Below are 26499 nucleotides of genomic sequence, written 5' to 3'. Positions count from 1 at the left end.
AACTCATTCCTCCTTTTTTTTGGTCTATATAAAAAATCCAACAATTTAACCTTGTTACTGGTACATATAAACGATTGACTCTATAATAACTTTGAACAAAACCAATACCAGGTCTGGACCTGCATCACTGCATGCAATTGATTGAGGTAACATGTGAAAGGAGAATGACAGATCATTCCCAGACCAAAAATAAAAGTTGTTCACTTCAATTGGAGCTAAGAAAAGTGTGACGAAAATTTTCCTTGTACCAGTGTTGTAAAATTTAAAACTATTAGTCAACAGGAAGTGGCTACATGGCAGATCTGATAATTGCTTCCTCGCTACAATTTAACATGATCAAGCTGCTGACCAAATATCAAATCATTCCCTTTCAAAGAAGCAGAGAAAACTTTGACAAAAATCTTCCTTGTACAATGAGTGTTGTAAAAACTATCGCCAAACAGGAAGTGGCTAAACAGTAGATTTAAAAATTGCTTACTCGCTATTACTCAACATTATTAAGATGCAACACAAAAATTATATCATTCCCTTTCACAGAAACAAGAAAACTTTTTCTTTTGGACAGACGGAAAGACAGATGGATCGAGCGGATACAAGACCTGGTTCCGCCTATCAATTGTTCCTTGGATAGCTTAAATTCTGAAGCAAACACAACTTTCTTTTCATTAATAAATAATGCTAAGACAGAAAAATGATAATGTATGTACTGGCTGGCTAGAAACATGATGCACGACTACTTTGCTCACATCTATATAGATCATGCACATCAAAACATGGATGCAAACTGACCTCGTTTTGGCTGTGGTCTTTGTTGTTGTTGCATTTGTTGACCAAGTTGAGTTTGGAAGATAACTGGCTGGAACATTGGTGCCATTGCCGGAGGCATCGGTTGTATGATTGGACTCTGTGTTTGTGGTCGTGGTGGTGTGGGAACCTGCTGGGGATACTGCTTCTGTAATTAAAAACAACAAATGCATACCCCCACATGTATTTTTTGTGATGTTGGCACGTAGGAATCATCAACTGTAGTTCTTGTAAGGAATGGTAATTGTATGATTTGCCAAACATTTGGTAGTTACAGGCACTATATAATATTTTTCAGGATTAAACAAAATAATTCTATTAATTTTTATACCCTTCTACTTCCAATTTACAAGGACTTATTTGGTTTATTGTTAAACACATCAGACAATAATTTGATACTAAAAACTTTTAAAATGATTCTTGAAAAGGTTGAGAAGAAAATAGACAACAGAATCAATGTTGGTATAAAATATCTTACATGCTTCTTTTAATCCCAAATACAAATTATTTCTTAATAAAATGTTCCTTGAGAACCCTCAGACACCAAGAGAGTTGCAATGTTATTTCTCAATAAAACGTTTCTCGAGAACCCTCAGATACCAAGAGATATGCAATGTTATATCTTTATAAAATGCTCATTGAGAACCCTCAGATATATCAAGAGAGTTGCAATGTTATTTCTTAATAAATGCTCATTGAGAACCCTCAGATATATCAAGAGAGTTGCAATGTTATTTCTTAATAAATGCTCATTGAGAACCCTCAGATATCAAGAGAGTTGCAATGTTATTTCTTAATAAAATGCTCATTGAGAACCCTCAGATATCAAGAGAGTTGCAAAGTTATTTCTTAATAAAAATGCTCATTGAGAACCCTCAGACACCAAGAGAGTTGCAATGTTATATCTTTATAAAATGCTCATTGAGAACCCTCAGATATCAAGAGAGTTGCAATGTTATTTCTTAACAAAATGCTCATTGAGAACCCTCAGACACCAAGAGAGTTGCAATGTTATTTCTTTATAAAATGCTCATTGAGAACCCTCAGATATCAACAGAGTTGCAATGTTATTTCTTTATAAAATGCTCCTTGATAACTCTCAGATACCAAGAGGATTGCAATGTTATTTCTTTATAAAATGCTCCTTGATAACTCTCAGATCCCAAGAGAGTTGCAATGTTATTTCTTTATAAAATGTTCATTGAGAACCCTCAGATACCAAGAGAGTTGCAATGTTATTATGCTCATTGAGAACCCCCAGATACCAAGAGAGTTGCAATGTTATTTCTTTATAAAATGCTCCTTGATAACTCTCAGATACCAAGAGGGTTGCAATGTTATTTCTTTATAAAATGCTCCTTGAGAACCCTCAGATACCAAGAGGATTGCAATGTTATTTCTTTATAAAATGCTCCTTGAGAACTCTCAAATACCAAGAGGGTTGCAATGTTATTTCTTTATAAAATGCTCCTTGATAACTCTCAGATACCAAGAGGGTTGCAATGTTATTTCTTTATAAAATGTTCATTGAGAACCCTCAGATATCAAGAGAAAAACAATGCTATTCTAACTATGCTTTATAAAATAAATCTACTGACTTACCGGTTGGAAAGATTTTGCATTAGGATTCAAGACAAATGATTTTGCATGGGGATTCAGGCTGGAGTTCTTCAAAATACTGAAATGAAGACACATCTTAAATTATGTCTAAAACATCAAAACACTATTTTATGAAATGAAATTAAGAAATTAAATAACCATATAGGTGTCTGGAAGACAATTAGTGTTTCAGGAGGATTAGATTTTATACTTCATTAGAAAAATAACCAGAGGTCTGAGACCTTTTTTTTGTGCTTATAAAATCTGCATGAATGGACTACCCTGAAAATTATATTTACAAATGTAACTTAAATAAGTGAACTTGAAAAGATATATTATGACCCTGACTAACTGTCAAAACTTAGTAAAATTGTAGATATTTGATTTTATTAGGAAAACAAAAGGTAGAGACTCAAAACCAATTTGTGAAACATTTTAGAGGCAGTAATTTGCTTCTGGCTTTGGTTCCTCTTTAGACCATGGAGGGTCTAGAGTTGTAGCTCAGACAGGTTATTAGTCGAGGGATAATAACTTACTCATTTGTTTCTGGCTTTGGTTTCTCTTTAGACTGTGGATGGTCTAAAAAGCCATTAGTCATGGGATAATAACTTTCTCATTTGTTTCTGGCTTTGGTTCCTCTTCAGACTGTTGGGGGCCTAGATTGGTAGCTTAGACAAACCATAAGTCTTGGGATTATCACTTACTCATTTATTTCTGGCTTTGGTTCCTCTTTAGACTGTTGGGGGCCTAGATTGGTAGCATAGACAAGCCATTAGTCTTGGGATTATCACTTACTCATTTGTTTCTGGCTTTGCTATATCTATTGGTTCCTCTTTAGACTGTTGGGGGTCTAGATTGGTAGCTCAGACAAGCCATTAGTCTTTGGGTTATAACTTACTCATTTGTTTCTGGCTTTGGTTCCTCTTTAGACTGCTGGGGGTCTAGAGTGGTAGCTCAGACAAGCCATTAGTCTTGGAATAATAACTTACTCATTTGTTTCTGGTTTTGGTTCCTCTTTAGACCCTGAATGGCCTAGAAAGCCATTAGTCTTGGGGTTTTAACTTACTCATTTGTTTCTGGCTTTGGTTCCTCTTTAGACTGTGGGGGATCTAGAGTGGTAGCTGGGACAACTACAGGAAGTGCAGCAGAAGTAGTTGGAACAGGTGGGGGTGGCGATTTTGTCTTTTCTTCTAATTCTTCTTTCTGTTCAGTCTTTTCAACTTTTTCAGGACTTTTCTTTGTTTCTTTAGAGTCCTCAGATAACTGAAAAAAACCAACAACTTTCTTATAGATACATTTTTTATGATCACTATAAGTAGCACAAGAGTGCTTAACTGATTAAGATTGAATTTATGTTGAAATCTTCAAGAGAAAGTTATGCTACAAGTATCTCTTAAACTTTACATTATCAGTTATTCATTTAAATGAGGTCAAGTTCATATGAATCTTGACAGACCAACATGTAAAGCTTACAATCATTCAATGCACCAAATATAGTTGACCCATTGCTTTTATTAATTGGGAAACAGACACAAGGACCAAAAACATCTGTTGACTGTACCCCGGCTGACCCTAACTTTTTTCAATGAAAATTGGGAACATCATATTTTCACCAGTATTGTCCTTTTGCTCAACCGCTAGCTTTATGTCAAACATGGTCAACAAGTTTTGTGTGAAACACGGTTAATTTCAAATTTGAATGACAAAAACATCTTTGACAAATGGCTGCTAACTGGAAATAAAGGTAAATGCAATAACAGAATCGATAAGGATATTTATTTCTGGCTTTGATATTTAAACCTAATAAAACTTTTTTATCAAGAGGTGAAAGTAAACATGCATATTCTTTTTTGGCCTAACAAGAGAGAGACCTTTACAATCATTCCATTCACCAAATATAGTCTACTTAAAAGTATCAGTAAACCTTGATCACTCATCCATGAAATTAGGTCAATGTCAGCTGAACCCTCTTGACAGACATATAAAATTCGCAAGGATCCCATAAACCCAAACTGTTTTCCTATTATTTATGATGAGAAATTCAAGAGATAAACAAGGTGCTGTAATGTGTCGCCTGCTTTATAGATCATGATTTAATTTAGATTTAAAGTCTTTCAGAACAAGCAGCTCATAATAGGCTGAATCGCTTAACTTGTATGAAAAGATATGCCATTTTGATATTAATTTCAGCTTTATTGCAATCAGTTACTTTAATTTAGTAGATCTTGTAATGCTAATCATTTAGAAGTACACAGATTGTACCTTACTTTTATTCAAAACCACAAAAAATTAGACCAGAAAATCTTAATTTAATGGCAAAAACTCCTTAGGGAGCCATCTAATAGTTTCGGCCATATTGGCATTTTTTGTAGATCTTGTACAATTGATCATTTTTGCTATACAGTTTCTTGTTAGAATGCACACATTGAAACGTCTCGCCTGCTTCACTGACCATGATTGATTTTATGTTAAAAGTCTTCATAAAGATTTTACTAATAGTATCACATAAACTTTACACTATCAATGATCCAGGACAATGAGTTCAGGTGAACCTTGTCTGCCAGTATGTTTAAACCACAAAATTATCCCTGGTCCAAATTTTCCTGTAGTTACAAAACATGTCAAAATGACAGCAAACTGGGTTTTTCTTATATTTAAATGTGTCATTGTCTGAGCAGTCAAGGGTCATAACTCCTGAACTGCAAATAAATAATGGTCAACACCAATACAGTCAAGGGTCATAACTCCTAAACGGCAAATAAATAATGATCAACACCAATACAGTCAAGGGTCATAACTCCTGAACTGCAAATAAATAATGATCAACACCAATACAGTCAAGGCTCATAACTCCTAAACGGCAAATAAATAATGATCAACACCAATACAGTCAAGGGCCATAACTCCTGAACTGCAAATAAATAATGGTCAACACCAATAGAGTCAAGGGCCATAACTCCTAAACGGCAAATAAATAATGGTCAACACCAATACAGTCAAGGGTCATAACTCCTAAACGGCAAATAAATAATGGTCAACACCAATACAGTCAAGGGTCATAACTCCTAAACGGCAAATAAATAATGGTCAACACCAATACAGTCAAGGGCCATAACTCCTAAACGGCAAATAAATAATGGTCAACACCAATACAGTCAAGGGCCATAACTCCTAAACGGCAAATAAATAATGATCAACACCAATACAGTCAAGGGTCATAACTCCTAAACGGCAAATAAATAATGATCAACACCAATACAGTCAAGGGTCATAACTCCTAAACGGCAAATAAATAATGGTCAACACCAATACAGTCAAGGGTCATAACTCCTAAACGGTAAATAAATAATGATCAACACCAATATGGACATCCATTTAGCTAGGAGAATTTGATCTGTGTTTTGTGGTAATAAGCATTGTGTATAAGTTTCATAACATTTGGTTGAGGCAAACTCAAGTTAGAGAACTGAAACCAATTTTGGGACGTAGGGATGTACCGTAGAAAGGCTTGTATAGTTCGCACTGGTACATAGTCCGCACCCCCTTCTCCCCACGAAATTTTAAGTAAAAAAACTTTTTGTAACTGTTAGAAAAGGTCTAATGAAACTGAAGTAATTTCAAATCCAGTGCGGTCGTTTGCGGTATTTTCTTGGAAAAACCTGTTTTCCATCATCAAACAGAAGCTGAAACTGCTTGTAAATGATTCTAGAATGCTTCATGATTGTTAAAATAAGTTTAATTCACTTAAAAAACAATTTAGAAACTAGTGTATGTTTAAACAGGAAGTTTAAAAAGCACGTGTAATAGAAGAAATTAACCGGTGAGAGTCGAAATCCGTACATAACAGATATCACTATAATACGACTTTGAAAGTAAAACAGTTACATCCTTTTGTAAAACAGTCTTTAATATATCTATCACATTAATGTTTGAAGGGTCTTAAGCTAATACAAACCATATTAGTCAGTATGAAACACCAAAACGGAACGAACAATAACCGATTACGTTTTGTAGTTTACAAATTCTAAGCTGGTTTACGGTTGTCTTTTTCACTATGTTTGTATAGTTTCAATCATGCAGATACCAGTTTATTTCAACCAATGCATTGAAAAGAAATGAGAAATTTGTAATGAAAGGTTTAGTTTTTATATTTATCAGTATTAATTTGATATTGAATAGAAATAACTTATTAATATGGATGAGTTAAAATTATTAGTTTGAAAAATGATAAGAGCGCCCTCTACAATATAAATAACAAAGATGGCGGAATGTAAACAAACCACCTCGCCCGCGAAATTGAAATGTTTCTCTTATTTCTTGCTTATTGTACTCTATAGTCCGCACCCCGTCTGGAAGGTCCAATTTTGGAGAATAAAACCGCGGACTATACAAGCCTTTCTACGGTACGTACAGACGGACAAGGGAAATAAAATGCTTCGCTGGGGCGCAGCTTGATACGACCGCAGAGGTCGAACCCTGAACAGTTGGGGCAAGTATGGACACAACATTCAAGCTTGATACAGCTCTGAATTTGGATTGTTATTAAATATTTGACACAGCATAGGTTTCTGACACAGAGAGAATGTGATCTAAGAACTTGAATTTTTTAATTTACCTATTATGGTCCAATGTCCAAAATCAAAATACATGGTTAGATTCAGCATATCAAAGAACCCCATATATTCAATTTTTATTAAAATCAAACTAAGTTTAATTTTGGACCCTTTGGACCTTAATGTAGACCAATTTAAAAATCTAAATACACCGTTAGATTTGGAATATCAAAGAACCCCCATAATTCAATTTTTGATGAAATCAAACAAAGTTTAATTTTGGACCCTTTTGACCTCAATATGAACCAATTTGATAGCGGGGCCCACAAATAAAAAATCTAAATTCATGGTTAGATTCAGCATATCAAAGAACCCCATATATTCAATTTTTGTTGAAATCAAAAAAAGTTTTATTTTGGACCCCAACTTGGACCAATTTGAAAACTGGGCCCATAATAAAAAATCTAAACACATGTTTAGATTCAGCATATCAAAGAACCCCAAGAATTCAATTTTTGTTAAAATCAAACTAAGTTTAATTTTGGACCCTTTGGACCTCAATGAAGACTAATTTAAAAAACGGGACCCAAATTAAAAATCTAAAAACACGGTTAGATTTGGCATATCAAAGAACCCCAATAATTCAATTTTTGATGAAATCAAACAAAGTTTAATTTTGGACCCTTTTGACCTCAATATGAACCAATTTGATAGCGGGGCCCACAAATAAAAAATCTAAATACATGTTTAGATTCAGCATATCAAAGAACCTCATATATTCAATTTTTGTTGAAATCAAACAAAGTTTAATTAAGGACCCCAATTTGGACCAACTTGAAAACTGGGCCCATAATCAAAAATCTAAATACATGTTTAGATTCAGCATATCAAAGAACCCCATATATTCAATTTTTGTTGAAATCAAACAAAGTTTAAATACTGGACCCTATCTTGGACCAACTTGAAAACTGGGCCCATAATCAAAAATCTAAACACATGTTTAGATTCAGCATATCAAAGAACCCCAAGAATTCAATTTTTGTTAAAATCAAACTAAGTTCAATTTTGGACCCTTTGGACCTTAATGTAGAGCAATTTAAATAAAATGCTTCGCTGGGGCGCAGCTTGATACGACCGCAGAGGTCGCACCATGAACAGTTGGGGCAAGTATGGACACAACATTCAAGCTTGATACAGCTCTGAATTTGGATTGTTATTAAATATTTGACACAGCATAGGTTTCTGACACAGAAAGAATGTGGTCTAAGAACTTGAATTTTTTTAATTTACCTATTATGGTCCAATGTCCAAAATCAAAATACATGGTTAGATTCAGCATATCAAAGAACCCAATATATTCAATTTTTGTTAAAATCAAACAAAGTTTAATTTTGGACCCCAACTTGGACAACTTGAAAACTGGGCCCATAATCAAAAATCTAAACACATGTTTAGATTCAGCATATCAAATAACCCCAAGAAATCAATTTTTGCTTAAATCAAACTAAGTTTAATTTTGGACTCTTTGGACCTTAATGTAGACCAATTTAAAAAACGGGACTTAAAATTAAAAATATAAATACACGCTTAGATTTGGCATATCAAAGAACCCCAATAATTCAATTTCTGATGAAATCAAACAAAGTTTAATTTTGGACCCTTTTGACCTCAATATGAACCAATTTGATAGCGGGGCCCACAAATAAAAAATCTAAATTCATGGTTAGATTCAGCATATCAAAGAACCCCATATATTCAATTTTTGTTGAAATCAAAAAAAAGTTTTATTTTGGACCCCAACTTGGACCAACTTGAAAACTGGGCCCATAATCAAAAATCTAAACACATTTTTACATTCAGCATATCAAAGAACCCCAAGAATTCAATTTTTGTTAAAATCAAACTAAGTTTAATTTTGGACCCTTTGGACCTCAATGAAGACCAATTTAAAAAACGGGACCCAAATTAAAAATCTAAAAACACGGTTAGATTTGGCATATCAAAGAACCCCAATAATTCAATTTTTGATGAAATCAAACAAAGTTTAATTTTGGACCCTTTTGACCTCAATATGAACCAATTTGATAGCGGGGCCTACAAATAAAAAATCAAAATACATGGTTAGATTCAGCATATCAAAGAACCTCATATATTCAATTTTTGTTGAAATTAAACAAAGTTTAATTTTGGACCCCAATTTGGACCAACTTGAAAACTGGGCCCATAATCAAAAATCTAAATACATGTTTAGATTCAGCATATCAAAGAACCCCATATATTCAATTTTTGTTGAAATCAAACAAAGTTTAAATACTGGACCCTATCTTGGACCAACTTGAAAACTGGGCCCATAATCAAAAATCTAAACACATGTTTAGATTCAGCATATCAAAGAACCCCAAGAATTCAATTTTTGTTAAAATCAAACTAAGTTTAATTTTGGACCCTTTGGACCTTAATGTAGACCAATTTAAAAAAACAGGACCCAAAATTAAAAATCTAAATACACCGTTAGATTTGGAATATCAAAGAACCCCAATAATTCAATTTTAGATGAAATCAAACAAAGTTTAATTTTGGACCCTTTTGACCTCAATATGAACCAATTTGATAGCGGGGTCCACAAATAAAAAATCTAAGTACATGGTTAGATTCAGCATATCAAGGAACCCCATATATTCAATTTTTGTTGAAATCAAACAAAGTTTAATTTTGGACCCCAATTTGGACCAACTTGAAAACTGGGCCAAAAATCAAAAATCTAAATACATGTTTAGATTCAGCATATCAAAGAACCTCATATATTCAATTTTTGCTAAAATCAAACAAAGTTTAATGTTGGACCCTTTGGACCTTAATGTAGACCAATTTGAAAACTGGACCAAAAATTAAAAATCTAAATACACTGTTGGATTCGGCATAACAAATAAATAAATGTGATCAAAGATTTTACAAATCTAATGCGCCATACTGTGCAATTAAAGATTTCTTCTTGAAATTTTTCAATATTTGAAATTTGAAAAAAAAATAATATTTGAAGAATAATTTTTTTAATTTCTGAAATCTGAAATGAGAAAAAATTGACCCCCCACAATTTCTTTTTATCCCCCCCCCTTTTTTCCCCAAAAAAATTCTTTCCCTCAAGATATGGTCATAATCTCAATTCAAATTTCCAATGGAGTTGGCAACCATAATTACCCATTTAAATTTACCATAGTGCTAACTTAATCTATTTTATAATAGAATTAAAAATATAGTGTCAAATCTTTCATATGGATTTTTTTGTAAAAAAAAAAGATGCAACATTTGCAGATATTTTTACTGGTCTTCCTTTATAAATATGCATTTCTTTAAACATAATTTAAAAGCAGTGTAAGGGAAGTAACCAAAACGTTGTATTTGGATTACCTCCCTTACACTGTTTTAAATTATCTTTATTGTTCATTAACCATTACTTTATACATAATTTAAAAGCAGTGTAAGGGAGATAATTTCATTGATGTATTTGATTTATCTCCCTTACACTGCTTTAAATTATGTTTTGTACTAAAGTATTTGTCCATTAACCAGGACAACCTTGTTTTTCCCCCTTTTTTGCCCCTAATTCCTAAACGGTTTGAGCCATAACCCCCCAAAGCAAATCCTAACCATCCCTTTGTGGTATGGAAACTTGTAGTATAATTTCAGAGAGATCCATACACCGTTCCACAGTTATTGTCTGGAAACTAGAAAATGCTTATTTTTGGCCCCTTTTTGGCCCCTAATTCCTTAACTGTTGGTACCATAACCCCCAAAATCAATCCCAACCTTCCTTTTGTGGTATTTAACCTTATGGTCAAATTTCAAAAAGATCCATTTACTTTAACTAAAGTTAGAGTGCGAAAACCAATGTGTCTTCGGACGACGACGACGACGCCAACGTCATACCAATATACGACCACAAAATTTTTGGTGGTCGTATAAAAACAGGACCCTAAATTTAAAATCTAAATACTGGTTAGATTTGGAATATCAAAGAACCCCAATAATTCAATTTTAGATGAAATCAAACAAAGTTTAATTTTGGACCCTTTTGACCTCAATATGAACCAATTTGATAACGGGGTCCACAAATAAAAAAATCTAAATACATGGTTAGATTCAGCATATCAAAGAACCCCATATATTCAATTTTTGTTGAAATCAAACAAAGTTTAATTTTGGACCCCAATTTGGACCAACTTGAAAACTGGGCCAAAAATCAAAAATCTAAATACATGTTGAGATTCAGCATATCAAAGAACCTCATATATTCAATTTTTGCTAAAATCAAACAAAGTTAAATTTTGGACCCTTTGGACCTTAATGTAGACCAATTTGAAAACTGGACCCAAAATTAAAAATCTAAATACACTGTTAGATTCGGCATAACAAATAAATAAATGTGATCAAAGATTTTACAAATCTAATGCGCCATACTGTGCAATTAAAGATTACTTCTTGAAATTTTTCAATATTTGAAATTTGAAAAAAAAATAATATTTGAAGAATAATTCTTTTTAATTTCTGAAATCTGAAATGAGAAAAAATTGACCCCCCACAATTTCTTTTTATCCCCCCCCCTCTTTTTTCCCCCAAAAAATTCTTTCCCTCAAGATATGGTCATAATCTCAATTCAAATTTCCAATGGAGTTGGCAACCATAATTACCCATTTAAATTTACCATAGTGCTAACTTAATCTATTTTATAATAGAATTAAAAATATAGTGTCAAATCTTTCATATGGATTTTTTTGTAAAAAAAAAAGATGCAACATTTGCAGATATTTCTACTGGTCTTCCTTTATAAATATGCATTTCTTTAAACATAATTTAAAAGCAGTGTAAGGGAAGTAAGAAAAAAGTTGTATTTGGATTACCTCCCTTACACTGTTTTAAATTATCTTTATTGTTCATTAACCATTACTTTATACATAATTAAAAAGCAGTGTAAGGGAGATAATTTCAATGATGTATTTGATTTATCTCCCTTACACTGCTTTAAATTATGTTTTGTACTAAAGTATTTGTCCATTAACCAGGACAACCTTGTTTTTCCCCCTTTTTTGCCCCTAATTCCTAAACAGTTTGAGCCATAACCCCCCAAAGCAAATCCTAACTATCCCTTTGTGGTATGGAAACTTGTAGTATAATTTCAGAGAGATCCATACACCGTTCCACAGTTATTGTCTGGAAACTAGAAAATGCTTATTTTTGGCCCCTTTTTGGCCCCTTATTCCTTAACTGTTGGTACCATAACCCCAAAATCAATCCCAACCTTCCTTTTGTGGTATTTAACCTTATGGTGAAATTTCTAAAAGATCCATTCACTTAAACTAAAGTTAGAGTGCGAAAACCAATGTGTCTTCGGACGACGACGACGACGCCGCCGGACGACAACGACGACAACGTCATACCAATATACGACCACAAAATTTGTTTGCGGTCGTATAAAAACTTAATGCCCCCACTGCTACGGCGGGGGCATAATAAAAAGTTCCAATTTCCAAATCTATCAAGGATCATAAGCACTATATGGCAACTAAAATCCCAGAAATTGATCTATTCATTATAACAAAAAGATCTGCAAACTTACCTTAAAATTAACACTAAAATCTTTTAAGTCTTGTATTAAGGCATTTTGTGCTGAAAGAAAAGAAATTCAAATATTGCATCTAAAAAAGAATCTGTACAAAAAGCAGTATATTGTATTTTGTAAATAGCCTGTTGAAAGTCAGGATTACTTACCCTTGGGTAGAAGGTTTTGGAAACCATTGAGGTGTAAAATGTAAGATTACCTGCCATTAAGTGTAGAATTGATCTTATCAACTTAAGACATCCGAGAGGTCCCTTAGGTGTGGAATTCAACAAAGACACCAGTGAGATGTAAATAATCAGGATTACCTACCCTTGGGTGTAGAATTATTCTTGTCAATTTTAGACATCAATGAAGTGTATAGTGTCAGGATAAACTACCTTTGTGTGTAAAATTTTTCTGGTCAATTTTAGACAATGTTGAAGTGTAAATTTTCAGGATAACATACCCTTGGGTGTAGACTTTTTCTTGTCAATTTTAGACATCGGTGAGGTGTAAATTGTCAGGATTACATACTCTTGGGTGTAGACTTTTTCTTGTCAATTTTAGACATTGGTGAGGTGTAAATTGTCAGGATTACCTACCCTTGGGTGTAGAATTTTTCTTATCAATTTTAGACATTGGTGAGGTGTAAATTGTCAGGATTACCTACCCTTGGGTGTAGACTTTTTCTTGTCAATTTTAGACATCGGTGAGGTGTAAATTGTCAGGATTACATACTCTTGGGTGTAGACTTTTTCTTGTCAATTTTAGACATTGGTGAGGTGTAAATTGTCAGGATTACCTACCCTTGGGTGTAGAATTTTTCTTATCAATTTAAGACATTGGTGAGGTGTAAATTGTCAGGATTACCTACCCTTGGGTGTAGACTTTTTCTTGTCAATTTAAGACATTGGTGAGGTGTAAATTGTCAGGATTACCTACCCTTGGGTGTAGAATTTTTCTTATCAATTTTAGACATTGGTGAGGTGTAAATTGTCAGGATTACCTACCCTTGGTTGTAGAATTTTTCTTCTTATAAATTTAAGACATTGGTGAGGTGTAAATTGTCAGGATTACCTACCCTTGGGTGTAGAATTTTTCTTATCAATTTTAGACACCGGTGAGGTGTGAATAGACTCTGTAGGACCAGCAGAGTCAGGAACTGGACTAGTATTATCTTTCTCTTCAACCTTTACTTCTTCTTTTACATCTGAAATTTTAATAAACCTATTATGAATATTAGAAGTGAATCAGGAAGTTATACATAACCTTTTCCTTCCAACCAAGGGAAATAAATTTTTAAACTAAACATATTTTTTTATATATAAAGATATGTCTTGCCAGTTGGCAGAAATTTAAAATAAATTGCTTTGCTGAGCGCAGCTGGATACGACCGCAGATGTCCAACCCTGAAAAGTTGGGGCCAAAATGGACACAATATTCACGCTTGATACAGGTCTGAATTTGGATTGTAATTAAATTTTTGACACATAATAGGTTTCTGACACAGAATAACTGTAGTCAAAGAACTTCAAATTGGTTTTATGATTTGAATTTATATTCAATTTTTTGCTTTTGTGCAATACACTATGCGAATTGACCCCCCCCCCCCCACCCCCAAAAAAAAATATTTGAAGAAATTTTCTTTTAATTTCTGAAATCTGAAATGAGAAAAATTGTCCCCCTCCAATTTTTTTCACCTCCCCCTTTCCCTTATTCCAAAAAATAATTCTTTCCCTCAAGTTATGGTCAGTATCTCAGACAATCATCATTTCTTTATACATAATTTACAAGCAGTGTAAGGGTGGTAATCAAACATTGTTATTTAAATTGATTTGGATTACCTCCCTTACACTGCTTTTAAATTCTCAATTGTCCTTTAACCAGAAAAACCCTTGTTTTTCCCCTTTTTTGACCCCTAATTCCTAAATGGTTTGAGCCATAACCCCCACCCCCAAAGTCAATCCTAACCATCCCTTTGTAGTATGGAAACTTGTGGAATATTTTTAGAGAGATTCATACACTTTAACACAAGTTATTGTCTGGAAACTACAAAAATGCTTATTTGGGCCCCTTTTTTGGCCCCTAATTCCTAAACAGTTGGGACCATAACCCCCAAAATCAATCCCAACCTTCCTTTAGTGGTAATAAACCTTGTGTTAAAATTTTATTGATTTCTATTTACTAATACTAAAGTTATTATCCAGAAACCATCTGTCTTCGGACGACGCTGACGACGACAGCGTGATACCAATATACGACCAAAAAATTTATAATTTTTGAGGTCTTATAAAAAGACAATCTGATGGACAGCAACATTGCTAATTAATTCAAACTTGCTTGACCATGACCTAGGGGTCAGGGCCTCAAAATGGTGGACAAACTGAGATGTAGTGGTAGTAATGCAACTTTATAGAAAATATCATTGTTTATCATAAATAGTTCCTACAAACTAACTTAAGGAAAACTTAACATTGAAAATTGGTAATTAATTGAAAGTAACTTGGACCATGACCTATGGAGGCAGGGCCTGGAAATAGTCTTCAAATGATATGTACTGATAGTAATGGAACTTTATTGAAAATATCATTGCTATATCACAAGTAGAATATCAAACTGACATCAGCAGTGAACTTGACATTGAAAATTGCTTAAAAATCAAAAGTCTCTAGACCATGCATGACCTAGGGGGCAAGGTCTCCAAATAGTCGTCAATCTGATATGTACTGATAGTAATGCAACTTCACAGAAAACTTCATTGATCTGTCACAAGTAGTTCCTATCAAACTAACTTAACAAAGAAAATTGCTAGTTAATTCAAAGTAGCTGGACCATGACCTACAGGGTAGGGCCTCCAAATAGTCGTCAATCTGATATGTACTAATAGTAATGCAACTTTACAGAAAATATCATTGATTTGTCCCAAGTAGTTCCTATCAAACTGATTTAAGCAGAAAACTTAACAATTGTTGAAGCTAATGACGACGCAGACGGAAAAGCAACACCTATGTCTCGCCTTCAGACAATATATGCTTTACGTAAAGGTTATGAACATACAATATTTTATGTACGGTTAATCATGTTAATATATATAAATATACATACATGTAAATTGGCGCAATTGATGCCTCTGAAAAATAATATTTGGCGCAAATGATACATCTTGTTATGGCAATTGCTACAAAAGGACTGCTGCCAAATATCTATTTATCTGTTTAGTTATCTTTAATCACCTAATTAGCAGAAGCCAATCATCTATAGAGGTGATAAAACTGCCTAGGCTACACTCATTGTCTGTTAATTTGAATGTTTATTCAACTAGGCAACAATTTCACCATGTTATGTGATTTTTTTTTTTTGTAAAGGCAGAGGGGTACTGCTTCCAAGGACAGAAGGACTGGACACCCTTTTATTTTTGGAAGCAGGAACGCTGAGAAAATCAGCATGAATTTGAACATTAAAAAATTTAAAAAACAAAGTTTTCACCAAATGTAAGTCCCATACCAAACTTTCTAAACTTCTCATCTTTTCATAGATTTTAAGTATTGGAAGGGAAGGACTATTTTGATATACAATAGATTATAAGTTTGAGAAGAACTTTATCAGCTTTACCATCAGATATTAGTTTGGGAGGGAAGGACTGAACTTCATCAGCTTTACCATCAGATATTAGTTTGGGAGGGAATGACTGAACTTCATCAGCTTTACCATCACTTACCATTACCATTAACTTTATAATCCTCCCTAGAATGTTGAGCTGCAAGCCGTGGTGCGGTCGGTTGAGGAGGAGGTTGATGTACTGGTAATCGGTTAGGTGGTGCACCATGTCGTAAGTTTCTCTGTTGATTGTACTGATTTCTCTTTCCTGGAGGAACATATCTTGGAAAAAAGGACATTTTTAGATTAAATTTAAGGAAGATTAACTGTATACTGTCATCTTTGATTGTAAAATAGCAGTACACAATCGGTCTAGTTCGTCATGTTCTTTGCTTCAATCTGCAAGTTTTGAGATAGTTTGGCAATTAATGTGAGAGACTTTTACTGTAAAAATAAAGAAAAATAAGTGATTTATTGCATTATTTAGACTGTTTTATAATTTAATTTTGGATCTAACAAGTTTGTTTGTCTATCAGCTTATAGACATAATTTTGTCATGTGACCGTGACATCATCCAAGTTTTTTCATGATTAACTCCTTAAAAATGGAATTTAGAATTAAATTATAAGGAATGACTGTAATATTTTTTCTGTCTCTTCGAAATAACCTAAAAAAATGTGGTGCACACTTTTAAATGTTATTTCGAATCGACAGAAAAAATATTACAGTCATTTCTTAAAGGGGCATTAACTGTCAAATTCATATTCACCGATTTGACTCAAATTCTTATATTCGACTTATAACATACTAGAACACATATCCAAATTATAAAAAGTCTAAAATAAACAATTTACGATGCATAGAATCAATAGTATATATCAGCATTTCGTGTGTATTTTAGTCTAGACGCCATCTAAATAACCATCGAGGTGACCTGCGAAGACTGCTAAACATAGATATAAATAGATTTGCAAACTCGTGCAATTGGATTTTTCTAGGTCTATTTGATTTCATATTATAGGTTAATAAAATGCTTCGCTGGGCGCAGCTTGATACGACCGCAGAGGTCGAACCATGAACAGTTGGGGCAAGTATGGACACAACATTCAAGCTTGATACAGCTCTGAATTTGGATTGTGATTAAATATTTGACACAGCATAGGTTTCTGACACAGAAAGAATGTGGTCTAAGAACTTGATTTTTTTTAATTTACCTATTATGGTCCAATGTCCAAAATCAAAATACATGGTTAGATTCAGCATATCAAATAACCCCATATATTCAATTTTTGTTGAAATCAAACAAAGTTTAATTTTGGACCCTAACTTGGACAAACTTGAAAACTGGGCCCATAACAGGCCATAATCTTGCCGGCGAAATGACGATTTAAGTCACCAAAGAATTTCGAAAATCGCTAAATCTCGCCAGCCGACTGACTTCATGTCGAAGTCAAATCGCTATGAAAATTGGTAAAAGGGAGACAACTTGTGAATTACAAGTCTCCCAGGTAAAAAAAATGGCGACTGACAAGGAAAATCGAGATTTTCGAAACGACCCAGGACTAATACTGTCGACGATCAAATTAAATAAATACAACGGCGACTTTGAGCATCATAGGATATAACATTCAAAAACTTTTCAAACGGAAAACTGACCGTCTGTTAAAGTTATCATTTTACGATGATTTTATCTGAGGATGTTGCGTAATCACTCAGCTGAGTTGTTTTATTTTTATTTATTACGAGTCGATCAAATTGTACTATTCGGTGGGTTAAGGGTGGGAATTAACGGTAGATTTATTATATTCATTGAATAATAAAATGCTCCGCTGGGGCGCAGCTTGATACGACCGCAGAGGTCGAACCCTGAACAGTTGGGGCAAGTATGGACACAACATTCAAGCTTGATACAGCACTGAATTTGGATTGTAATTAAATATTTGACACAGCATAGATCAGGAGGTTTTTAATCGACATTAATTTTGTTGTAAATGTAACCGTGTGCTGTAAAAATGGTCTTTTAAAGTGTGTTTTCTTCAACTTTCCAACCAATTTATTATGTTTATAGTACCCTTGTACTTATAAAGTTTCTCCATCTTTATATTCTACATGTTCAATCTAACATTGTTTTTTTCCAGTATGTTCTTTAAATTTTTTACTTCATATTCTATAAAACAATCATTGCAACCAGAACATTTGTTTAGCTGTCTGCAAATAGTTTTTATTTTTTTTTTTTTTCTCTTGCAAATAGTTTTTATTTGCAAACTCAGAAATTCATTCTGTCTGTAAAGTTAGGGTCATAGTTATTATATAAATTTCAATTTAAGCCTTAAAAGGAAGTATAGAATCCTCAAATAATTTTCAAATTATTATTTTTTTATTTGTCCTAAGACATTTAAAATCATTTAATAACCATCCTTTTATGATTATTTGTTCAATTTATATTTTATTTATATTCTTTTAAAAATTTTCATTATTAAAAGGAAAGTAACTTAAAACAGGATAAATCAAGGGAAGTAACCCAATAAATACACAGTTTTTGTTACACAACGGCAGTTAGCCTGAGGTAAAAATCATTGCTTACCAGTATGTTTGACACCCAAGCTGACAAGTGAAGCCATATAATTATGCATGTTAATTGATTTACAGGTAAAATATAACTTCAGGTAATGTCAGTTACACCAGATGCCTGAGATGTTATGTTGGGCAGAAATTTTTCATTCATGAAAAATTTCATACACGGGATTTTTTCAACGGGAGGGGGGGAGGAGACCCCTGAAAACGGGATTATTGTACTCCCGTCGGGAGGTTCACATGTATGCCTATTCAAACCATATCATTATTATTTGCTTTTATATATAAATCAGAAATAACCAATTTAAAATGGAAAATGTTAAAGAAAAAAAAGGAAAAAAAAAATCCCCCCCCCCAATTTTTTGAACCCCCTTATGATTCATCGCCCCCAAACTCAATCCCAGCTTTCCCTTTGTGGTATGGTACCTTGCAGTACAATTTCAGAGAGATTCATACACTTGAACACAAGTTATTGTCTGGAAACTAGATAAATGCTTGTTTTTTGGCCCCTTTTTGGCCCCAGATTCCTAAACGTTTAGGGCAATTACCCCCAAACTCAATTCCAGCTTTCCCTTTGTGATATGGAACCTTGCAGTACAATTTCATAAAGATCCATACACTTACACACAAGTTATTGTCCTGAAACTAGAAAAATGCATGTTTTTTTTGCCCTTTTATGGCCCCTAATTACTAAAATTTTGAGGGAAAACCCCCAAAATCAATCCCAGCCTTCCCTTTGTGATATGGAACCTTGTAGTACAATTTCATAAAGATCCATACACTTACAAACAAGTTATTGTCTGGAAACTAGAAAAATGCATGTTTTTTTTGCCCTTTTATGGCCCCTAATTACTAAAATTTTGAGGGAAAACCCCCAAAATCAATCCCAGCCTTCCCTTTGTGATATGGAACCTTGTAGTACAATTTCATAAAGATCCATACACTTACAAACAAGTTATTGTCCTGAAACTAGAAAAATGCATGTTTTTTTTGCCCTTTTATGGCCCCTAATTACTAAAATTTTGAGGGAAAACCCCCAAAATCAATCCCAGCCTTCCCTTTGTGATATGGAACCTTGTAGTACAATTTCATAAAGATCCATACACTTACAAACAAGTTATTGTCATGAAACTAGAAAAATGCTTGTTTTTTGCCCCTTTTTGGCCCCTAATTCCTAAAATTTGGAGACAATTACCCCCAAAATCAATCCCAGCATTCCCTTTGTGATATGGAACCTTGTGGTACAATGTCAGAGAGATCCATACACTTACACACAAGTTATGTCTGGAAGTTACAAAAATGCTTATTTTTGGCCCCTTTTGGCCCCTAATTCCTTAACTGTTAGTACCATAACCCCCAAAATCAATCCCCACCTTCCTTTTGTGGTATTGAACCTTATGGTAAAATTTCAATGAGATCCATTCACTTAAACTAAAGTAAGAGTGCGAAAACTAATGTGTATTCGGACGACGACGCCGGATGACGACGACGACGACGACGACGACAACGCCAACGTCATACCAATATACGACCACAAAATTTTTTTTGCGGTCGTATAAAAATTGAAATATAAAAGGTAGTAAGACAGCTGATGGATAATGTAATTGCAAACGTACGACACGCGACCAGCTATGATCAGCAGTGGAATTTTTTTCACGACAATTATTTCGTTGATAGGGAAATGATCTTTAAAAAATTATAGAAATTAGCTCTGTATTGGTTAATCAAAATGTGATTGACAGATATTTTCATTTATAGGCTTACAATCTTTAACGAGAATCTAAATTTTGATGCATCATAATATTACTAGGCTACTCCCTCATGTCCCAAGCAACAAATTTTATTTAAACTTAAATTCAAGTTGATAGTACAATGAATAAATAACAACTATATTGTCTAAACCCTTTTATTAAGAACTTTCTATATATACATTTTGTGCAATAACATGAAAAAAACATAAACATATAAAGCAATTTCCTTAGTGATAAGCACGAGAACACTATGCAACCGAAACGGTAATGGAATCTCACTTCTCCAAGAAATTGACCACTTCTCCCTTCTCTCTGATGAAAGGAGAAGTCACTTCTCCCTCTCCAAAATCCTAGATTAGGCCCTGCCATAATCAAAAATCTAAACACATGTTTCGATTCAGCATATCAAAGAACCCCAAGAATTCAATTTTTGTTAAAATCAAACTAAGTTTAATTTTGGACCCTTTGGACCTTAATGTAGACCAATTTAAAAAACGGGACCCAAAATTAAAAATCTAAATACAAGGTTAGATTTGGAACATCAAAAAACCCCAATAATTCAATTTTTGATGAAATCAAACAAAGTTTAATTTTGGACCCTTTTGACCTCAATATGAACCAATTTGATAGCGGGCCCACAAATAAAAAATCTAAATACATGGTTAGATTCAGCATATCAATGAACTCCATATATTCAAATATTGTTGAAATCAAAAAAAGTTTAATTTTGGACCCCAATTTGGACCAACTTGAAAACTGGGCCAAAAATCTAAAATCTAAATACATGTTTAGATTCAGCATATCAAAGAACCCCATATATTCAATTTTTGTTGAAATCAAACAAAGTTTAATTTTGGACCCCAACTTGGACCAACTTGAAAACTGGGCCCATAATCAAAAATCTAAACACATGTTAAGATTCAGCATATCAAAGAACCCCAAGAATTCAATTTTTGTTGAAATCAAACAAAGTTTAAATACTGGACCCTATCTTGGACCAACTTGAAAACTGGGCCCATAATCAAAAATCTAAACACATGTTTAGATTCAGCATATCAAAGAACCCCAAGAATTCAATTTTTGTTAAAATCAAACTAAGTTTAATTTTTGACCCTTTGGACCTTAATGTAGACCAATTTAAATAAAATGCTTCGCTGGGGCGCAGCTTGATACGACCGCAGAGGTCGAACCCTGAACAGTTGGGGCAAGTATGGACACAACATTCAAGCTTGATACAGCTCTGAATTTGGATTGTTATTAAATATTTGACACAGCATAGGTTTCTGACACAGAAAGAATGTGGTCTAAGAACTTGAATTTTTTTAATTTACCTATTATGGTCCAATGTCCAAAATCAAAATACATGGTTAGATTCAGCACATCAAAGAACCCCATATATTCAATTTTTGTAAAAATCAAACAAAGTTTAATTTTGGACCCCAACTTGGACAAACTTGAAAACTGGGCCCATAATCAAAAATCTAAACACATGTTTCGATTCAGCATATTAAAGAACCCCAAGAATTCAATTTTTGTTAAAATCAAACTAAGTTTAATTTTGGACCCTTTGGACCTCAATGAAGACAAATTTAAAAAACGGGACCCAAATTAAACATCTAAAAACACGGTTAGATTTGGCATATCAAAGAACCCCAACAATTCAATTTTTGATGAAATCAAACAAAGTTTAATTTTGGACCCTTTTGACCTTAATATGAACCAATTTGATAGCGGGGCCTACAAGTAAAAAATCTAAATACATGGTTAGATTCAGCATATCAAAGAACCTCATATATTCAATTTTTGTTGAAATCAAACAAAGTTTAATTTTGGACCCCAATTTGGACCAACTTGAAAACTGGGCCCATAATCAAAAATCTAAATACATGTTTAGATTCGACTATCAAAGAACCCCATATATTCAATTTTTGTTAAAATCAAACAAATTTTAAATACTGGACCCTATCTTGGACCAACTTGAAAACTGGGCCCATAATCAAAAATCTAAACACATGTTTAGATTCAGCATATCAAAGAACCCCAAGAATTCAATTTTTGTTAAAATCAAACTAAGTTTAATTTTGGACCCTTTGGACCTTAATGTAGACCAATTTAAAAAAAAGGACCCAAAATTAAAAATCTAAATACACGGTTAGATTTGGAATATCAAAGAGCCCCAATATTTCAATTTTAGATGAAATCAAACAAAGTTTAATTTTGGACCATTTTGACCTCAATATGAACCAATTTGATAACGGGGTCCACAAATAAAAAATCTAAATACATGGTTAGATTCAGCATATCAAAGAACCCCATATATTCAATTTTTGTTGAAATCAAACAAAGTTTAATTTTGGACCCCGATTTGGACCAACTTGAAAACTGGGCCCATAATCAAAAATCTAAATACATGTTTAGATTCAGCATATCAAAGAACCCTAAAAATTAAGTTAAAACTTTGGACCCTTTGGACCTCAATGTGGACCAATTTAAAAACGGGGCCCAAAATCCAAAAACGTAATACACAGTTAGATTCAGCATATTAAAGAACCCCAAGAATTCATGAATAAAACCCCATTGAAATTGATCAAGAAATAAGCAATTTATACGAAGTATCTTCTTTTGCACAATACTGTGCAATTGAATATTTCTTGCTATTGCGCAATACTGTACTATTGACAATTTCTTGCTATTGCCCAATATTGTGCTATTGGATATTTCTTGCTATTGCGCAATACTGTGCAATTGAAGATTTCTTGCTATTGCGCAATACTGTGCAATTGAAGATTTCTTGCTATTGTGCAATACTGTGCAATTGAAAATTTCTTGCTATTGCACAATACTTATTATATAATAATTTACACATCCTGTTTGGTGTGTATCTCCTACCATATCATTATTTTTTGCTTTTAAATATAAATCAGAAATGGTCCAAGGACACAGTTATCATCCTTCGATTGTCGTTGTCTACAAATATAGTCCCTAGTGTGGACAGTGTATAACTTGCAAATTTTTTTCATACACTTTCCAAATTTATTTCTTTATATTTTATGCATGAAATATTAAGTAAGGGGATGAAATTACATGTTAAAAAAATTTGGGTGCTGAATCTTTATGTTAAGTAGTGATTTGGTCCAGTTAAAAAAGGTCAAAAACTAGTATGTCTGAAGCTGTCAAACTGAATTTTAGACCCCCTTAACATAGAATTGTCAATATTTTGAGTTAGAGCTGGTAGACTTTTCTATAATTTTGATATTATTTGTCCCAATAGTAGTACACTACACTGTAAAAATCTTTTTGAGATAGAGCAGGTGCGATTTTTTTAATTTGACTTTATTGTCTAAAAGAAATGCACTACGAAATAACTGTGTTCTCGGGCCTAAGAGATGAATTCAGGAAATGTAGATTCTGTACTTTGGCAACGTCCCTGAATGGTTTGCTGGTTTCAATTTGTCAAACTCAATAAAAGTAAAGGATTTACATCTTTATTTGAAAGAAATTCTGTTATAATGTCCCATTTTGACATCATACGCCTAAAATAAGCATTTTAAAGCAGTTTCCATTTTTAATCCTAAGAGGCATGCTGACTTTCTATCTGACAGCTTTTTATGCTTTGATATTTGTGTTTCTATGATTAATTCAAATTCTATTAACCATTTATGAACTCTGAATATAGAGAAAAGTAGATTATCACAGAAAAAATGTGCAAAATGTGTTGTATTTAGGCCCTGGTCGAACGGCCTGTTTAATGTATGTGAAATGTGAAGAGCTTTGTACATAGAATGTGTAGTCCATCATAAAAATTTCACTAAATCTGTAAAAAAGGCACTTGACAATGATCTGTGCACCTTATCCATTTCATATACTACCTTTATTTTCTTCTGTAGGATAGTGTGTGGTTCAAATATATGCCAGTTGAGACTAAAACTACATGCAAGTTTTCCATTGAAAAGTGAAAAAACTGTGCATCAGACCATACTGTCTTCAAAAAAAGTTGAATGCAAGAGTTCTTTTGCAATTAGACTTCTTGTATCATGACATCTTAGTATAGAAATGAGCAAAAAGTAACAAATTTCCATTTCTTATAGCTTCTGTATGCATTTTTATATGTAAATATGTGCTACGGCCTAAATTGACACTAAATAATGTTCAGTCTTACATAGCCTAAGACCATTTTATACTCATTTGGTATGCTTTTTGTAACTTTTCTTTCCATTTAAAGTACATTTAATATATATGAAAGAATAATTTATGGTAAAAAACTTCAAAAACTTCAAATTGGTTGAAAAAAATGCATGTTTATGTAAGGCTCCCCTTAATTCGAAAATCTCTATTTTCAGGCACAGGCTCATATAAATTTGACTTTTATATAATTGTAATAAATCTGATAAATCAAATGAGTGTTCAGTTGCTTTTAATACTTAATATATTATATTTAAGAGCATTTCAAAAGCAATTTTTTTCAATATTTAAGTTTTTTAAGCCCAAATCTTGATAGCTGAAATTATTTGATTTAAACGTCAAAATTAAACATTTAAATTTCAATATTAAAATTGCCATAGTTTCTATAATATATCTCCTATGGCCATGAAACTTGGCCAACTATCTTATAATTACCTAAGCTTAGGTCATGCAAAGTTTAATTAGAATTGGTCAAGTCTTTCTATACTATTAGGTCCAAGGACACAGTTATCATCCTTCGATTGTCGTTGTCTACAAATATAGTCCCTAGTGTGGACAGTGTATAACTTGCAAATTTTTTTCATACACTTTCCAAATTTATTTCTTTATATTTTATGCATGAAATATTAAGTAAGGGGATGAAATTACATGTTAAAAAAATTTGGGTGCTGAATCTTTATGTTAAGTAGTGATTTGGTCCAGTTAAAAAAGGTCAAAAACTAGTATGTCTGAAGCTGTCAAACTGAATTTTAGACCCCCTTAACATAGAATTGTCAATATTTTGAGTTAGAGCTGGTAGACTTTTCTATAATTTTGATATTATTTGTCCCAATAGTAGTACACTACACTGTAAAAATCTTTTTGAGATAGAGCAGGTGCGATTTTTTTAATTTGACTTTATTGTCTAAAAGAAATGCACTACGAAATAACTGTGTTCTCGGGCCAAATAACCAACTTAAAATGGAAAATTTTAAAAGAAAAAAAAAAAGGAAAAAAATAAAAAAAAATAAAAAAAAAAAATCCCCCCCCCCCAAATTTTTTGAACCCCCTTATGATTCATCACCCCCAAACTCAATCCCAGCCTTCCCTTTGTGGTATGGTACCTTGCAGTACAATTTCAGAGAGATCCATACACTTGAACACAAGTTATTGTCTGGAAACTAGAAAAATGCTTATTTTTGGCCCCTTTTTGGCCCCCCATTCCTAAACGTTTCGGGCAATTACCCCCAAACTCAATTCCAGCTTTCCCTTTGTGATATGGAACCTTGTGGTACAATTTAAGAAATATCCAAACACTTACACACAAGTTATTGTCATGAAACTAGAAAAATGCTTGTTTTTTGCCCCTTTTTTTGGCCCCTAATTCCTAAAATTTTGAGGCAATTACCCCCAAAATCAATTACAGCCTTCCCTTTGTGATATGGAACCTTGTGGTACAATGTCAGAGAGATCCATACACTTACACACAAGTTATTGTCTGGAAGTTACAAAAATGCTTATTTCTGGCCCCTTTTTGGCCCCTAATTCCTTAACTGTTGGTACCATAACCCCCAAAATCAATCCCAACCTTCCTTTCGTGGTATTGAACCTTATGGTAAAATTTCATGGAGATCTATTCACTTAAACTTAAGTTAGAGTGCGAAAACCAATGTGTCTTCGGACAACGCCGGACGACGCCAGACGACGACGACGACGACGACGACGACGACGACGCCAACGTCATACCAATATACGACCAAAAAATTTTTAATTTTTGCGGTCGTATAAAAACAGGACCCAAAATTAAAAATCTAAATACACGGTTAGATTTGGCATATCAAAGAACCCCAATAATTCAATTTTT

The 26499-nt window shown here is 33.3% G+C and overlaps 1 protein-coding gene and 1 long non-coding RNA gene across 4 annotated transcripts in view; both read right to left on the bottom strand.

Moving 5' to 3' along the window:
- The window catches only part of LOC127711175 (ataxin-2-like), a 77531-nt gene that overhangs the window by 25308 nt on the left and 25724 nt on the right, over positions 1-26499 (bottom strand). For all 3 annotated transcript variants that reach the window (XM_052217142.1, XM_052217144.1, XM_052217143.1), the window contains exons 9-14: positions 16271-16431; positions 13634-13762; positions 12571-12620; positions 3470-3666; positions 2407-2482; positions 790-952 (exon numbers count right to left, since the gene is read on the bottom strand). In XM_052217142.1, the coding sequence (XP_052073102.1) occupies positions 790-952; positions 2407-2482; positions 3470-3666; positions 12571-12620; positions 13634-13762; positions 16271-16431 (776 nt within the window). The remainder of the gene's footprint in view (positions 1-789; positions 953-2406; positions 2483-3469; positions 3667-12570; positions 12621-13633; positions 13763-16270; positions 16432-26499) is intronic.
- Positions 18401-20289, bottom strand: LOC127711179 (uncharacterized). The gene is made up of 2 exons (XR_007986538.1): positions 19636-20289; positions 18401-19311 (listed from the first exon to the last, which is right to left on the bottom strand). It is a non-coding gene; the product is annotated as an uncharacterized LOC127711179 (long non-coding RNA).

This window comes from Mytilus californianus, unplaced genomic scaffold (genome assembly GCF_021869535.1).
Source record: "Mytilus californianus isolate M0D057914Y unplaced genomic scaffold, xbMytCali1.0.p SCAF_8, whole genome shotgun sequence".
NCBI classification, from domain to species: domain Eukaryota; kingdom Metazoa; phylum Mollusca; class Bivalvia; order Mytilida; family Mytilidae; genus Mytilus; species Mytilus californianus.
The sequence above is the reverse complement of the archived record's forward strand: the minus strand, read 5'-3'. Positions and strand labels throughout refer to the sequence as shown.